The sequence below is a fragment of the Wasmannia auropunctata genome, unplaced genomic scaffold (assembly GCF_000956235.1).
Source record: "Wasmannia auropunctata unplaced genomic scaffold, wasmannia.A_1.0 LD335403.1, whole genome shotgun sequence".
NCBI lineage: Eukaryota > Metazoa > Arthropoda > Insecta > Hymenoptera > Formicidae > Wasmannia > Wasmannia auropunctata.
Window position 1 is genome coordinate 22,449 of NW_012027487.1, and position 3,662 is coordinate 26,110.

Sequence of the window (3,662 nt, forward strand, 5' to 3'; positions counted from 1 at the left end):
TAGGTAGTACATTGTTTATACAGCAATTTTTCGCAAAAAACTAATTTTTCGGAAAAAAACCGAAATTTTTCTGGTTTTTTTCCAGCAATTTGAAAAAAGCAGTTTTTTAAATATTGAGAGCAGAAAAGTCCTGTACCATTTTGCGATCTTCGCATTGGTTATATTAATTTATAAAGATCGCCGAATGTGAACGCGTGGCGAGATATGGCTGCCCACCGCGGATCGCGGTCGCCTAGCGCGCGGGATGGATCTTTGTAAATTAAAATAATAAAGAAAATTCAGCTCGATCTAATAACACAATAAATAATGGGCCAAAGACGAGTAACGAAAAATTAATGGATGTTCTATTTATTTATTCATTCAAGTAATATATCGCGATACTAGTTTCAGCCTGACTAGGCCTTTTTTAATCGCATTTAATCTAAACACAAATAATACATTAACCCATATTATAAAATATGACACCCGCAGTCAATAATTATAAAATAACGCAGTCAAGAAATATTGTATGACAAATTAAAAAATTATCAGTATAACACACGCAGTCAATGATTATAAAATAAACGCAGTCGAGAATTCTTGTGTGAACAGATTAAATTAATATCTCGATAACTACTGCGAAGATCGCAAAATGGTAGAGGACTTTTCGATTCAGTTTAGCCCACTCTACCTGATGCCCACGAGCGTTTTACGGTTCAGTACCGGACATCCTGTATAAACACAGAAATACACGCACCAAAAACAATTATATCTATCTAAATTGAAGATTCTTTTTCGAAAGAAAAAAATTTGCAATGCTCTATATATTTATTACTTTTCTTAAAGATGTCATGTTTTTTTTTATTAATATTGAACTTTATGTTTGAAAAATATAGGTGGCTGAAGGATTGCCAGGTATACACAAAGCAGAGATTTTGCAACTGTGTGATGAAGTGGACAACTTATCTCATCAGCTCGCCGACCTCTGCGCCCATGGTCAAGGCAACACCCCACGCGCTCAGGACATCGCGCGGCAGCTATCTCACAAACTTTATGAGTTAAAGAACAGGATACAGCAGGCCGTTGTATCACGCGTCGTTGAGGATTTCATTGACATCACTACGCCTTTGAAGCAATTCACGGATGCAGTTTTAACTCCCGCGGGCACGCCGGGACGTGATCAAAACTTCAACGATAAAACATGCGCGCTGCAAACGTTTTCGAAAAGAGCGGCAAAGACTGCAAGGATGGTCGCGGCTGGCGGTGCGTAACATCATACAGGGTCTTCAAAAAGTCCGGAAATGGTCGAATATCTCGAAAAGGAAACATTTTCGAGAAAAATGTTTCAGACAAAAGTTGTAGGGTTTAAAAAGATCTATCTAGTGATCACATTCGTTTGATCTTGAATGGCATCGTTAAGGTCAGGTGAAGGTCACATCGATTTTTTTTTAAATGGAACACCTACCTTTGATTCCAGAATCTAATAGCTGGTGTCAAAAGCTTTGATAAACAAACCAAAACACTATGATAGAATTATTTTTCATTAAGTACTTTTCGAGTTATGAGCGTAAAATGTCAGTATCGCCGGCGTATAGTATTATCCAAGGTGTCCAAATAATGGTTGATACCTTTTGAATGCTGTTCAGGATCATGAGCTTGACAAGATCATGATCATTGGAGGTTGTTTCTCTTTTTTTTTTCAAAACAAAAATAATTTGCAAAAATAAAAATAAAAGCAACAACCTCCAATGATCATGACCTTAACACATGTTGCCAAGCTCATCCTGAACAACATTCAAAAGATTTCGGCCATTGTTCGGACCCCTTGGATAATGCTAATGCCGGTGGTACTGTAACATTCAAGTCTTTTATAACTCGAAAAGTGATTAATGGGAAAATATTTAATTATAGCGTTTTGGAAAGTTCTCAAGATAAGCTACAAGAATATGCAATAAAAAATTGGGGATTTTATTAAAAAAATTTAAAGTGATTTTTCCCTGACCTTAACGACGCCTAAGATCAAATGGATGTGATCAATCAATTAGATAGATCTTTTTAAACCCTGCAACTTTTGTCTCAAACATTTTTCTTAAAAATGTTTTGCTTTCAAGATATTCGACCGTTTCCCGACTTTTTGAAGATCCTGTATATTTTGAAATTGTACAAAAAATTTATTGTGTTATCGTAATGTCATATTAGTTCTTTGAAAGAAAAAAGATTTGGAAACTAGCTAGGGTAATATAAGACAGTCTCTTTATTCGGGGGAAAAAAATTCCTTTTTTGTTTTCTCTTTTTTCTAAAAGATAAATAAATTCGCGCATTGTTGCAGGAAGTGGAGGAAATAAAAAATTGGCCGAGGCTCTGTCTGCTAGTGCCTCGCAAGTAGAATCCTTGACGCCACAGCTGATCAACGCCGGTCGGATTCGCATGACTTATCCGGACAGCAAGGCCGCGGATGAGCATTTCGAGAATTTGCGACAACAATACGCAGAGACTATGCAACGGGCACGAGCATTGTGTGATGAGGCGACTAACAGCGGCGATTTTATCAGAACTTCTGAAGAGCAGATGCAGAAGCATTCGTTCCTTTGCGAAGAAGCGATCGCCAAGGCCCTACCACAGAAGATGGTCGATAACACGGCAGCTATCGCGCGTCTTGCGAATCGAGTCATACTCGTAGCAAAACAGGAAAGTGACAACAGCGAAGATCCCGCCTTCATACAAAGAGTAAATCACGCCACTGACGTTCTTCAAAACAGTACGTATATTATTTGTATCAATAATTATATATTCATGTATTAATATTTTCCAATTTTTTTCGTAATTTTAATGTATTTATTAATCTTTTATGAGGATTGAAGCTTTCTAACAAAGTAGCTTAGAAACGATCTTGTTTTCTGAGAGTTTCCTAGATAAAATAAATTCTGACCTCGGAATTTTGAAATTCGAACTGGTGGGTCCAATATGACGAACCGAATTTTTAAAATCTAATCTAATTATCATGAAACTTGGGGTTTATTTAGGAGTTTTTGAGATCGCTAAATTTGAATGCAATCTGAAAATGTCAAAATTCAAAACCATAATAACTTTCAATGAAGGAAGAACTTATTTCACAAGGCTCTCTGAAATAATCTGATTAAATAACAAAGAAGTTTTCACTCCATAAAATCTTGTATATTCATTCTCGTTCATATATAATATATTAATCCGAATTAATTAATACGGAATTTTATGAATCAGATTATTTTTTTTTTAACATTCCGTCTGTCATATTAGATCATTATTTTGAATTTTTTACCTCACATAAAGAATTATCCATGGACTAACAAAGTTTCATGAAAATCGAGAAAGTAACTTACAAAGTAAAAGGGGAGTGTTTAAATGGGCACGTCACAAAGGCTCTTAAAATATATATAAGATAGACATATTAAAAACAAAGCATTTTTGTAAAAATAAGTTTTAATTTTTAAAAAGTATAATACACTGCTCAAAAAAATTATGGCATAGAAAAATTTTGAGCAAAAATTGGTCAACTTTGATTAACGGTAACTCCGCAAAAAATCATCGTAAAATGATGAACTTTTTTTCAAATGAAAGCTTGAAATCTCTACTTTAAAATACTTTAAGTCGATTTTAAATTTAATGCACCCGTGTGGCTGTAAACTCTTAAATCTGAGAGCATA

General features: G+C 35.0%; 1 protein-coding gene across 6 annotated transcripts in view; it reads left to right on the forward strand.

Annotated features, from left to right (window-relative positions):
• LOC105457021 (vinculin) overlaps nt 1–3,662 on the forward strand; it is a 20,496-nt gene that overhangs the window by 7,660 nt on the left and 9,174 nt on the right. For all 6 annotated transcript variants that reach the window (XM_011701423.1, XM_011701424.1, XM_011701426.1 and 3 more), the window contains exons 8-9: nt 876–1,242; nt 2,309–2,737. In XM_011701423.1, coding sequence (XP_011699725.1) covers nt 876–1,242; nt 2,309–2,737 — 796 coding nt within the window. The remainder of the gene's footprint in view (nt 1–875; nt 1,243–2,308; nt 2,738–3,662) is intronic.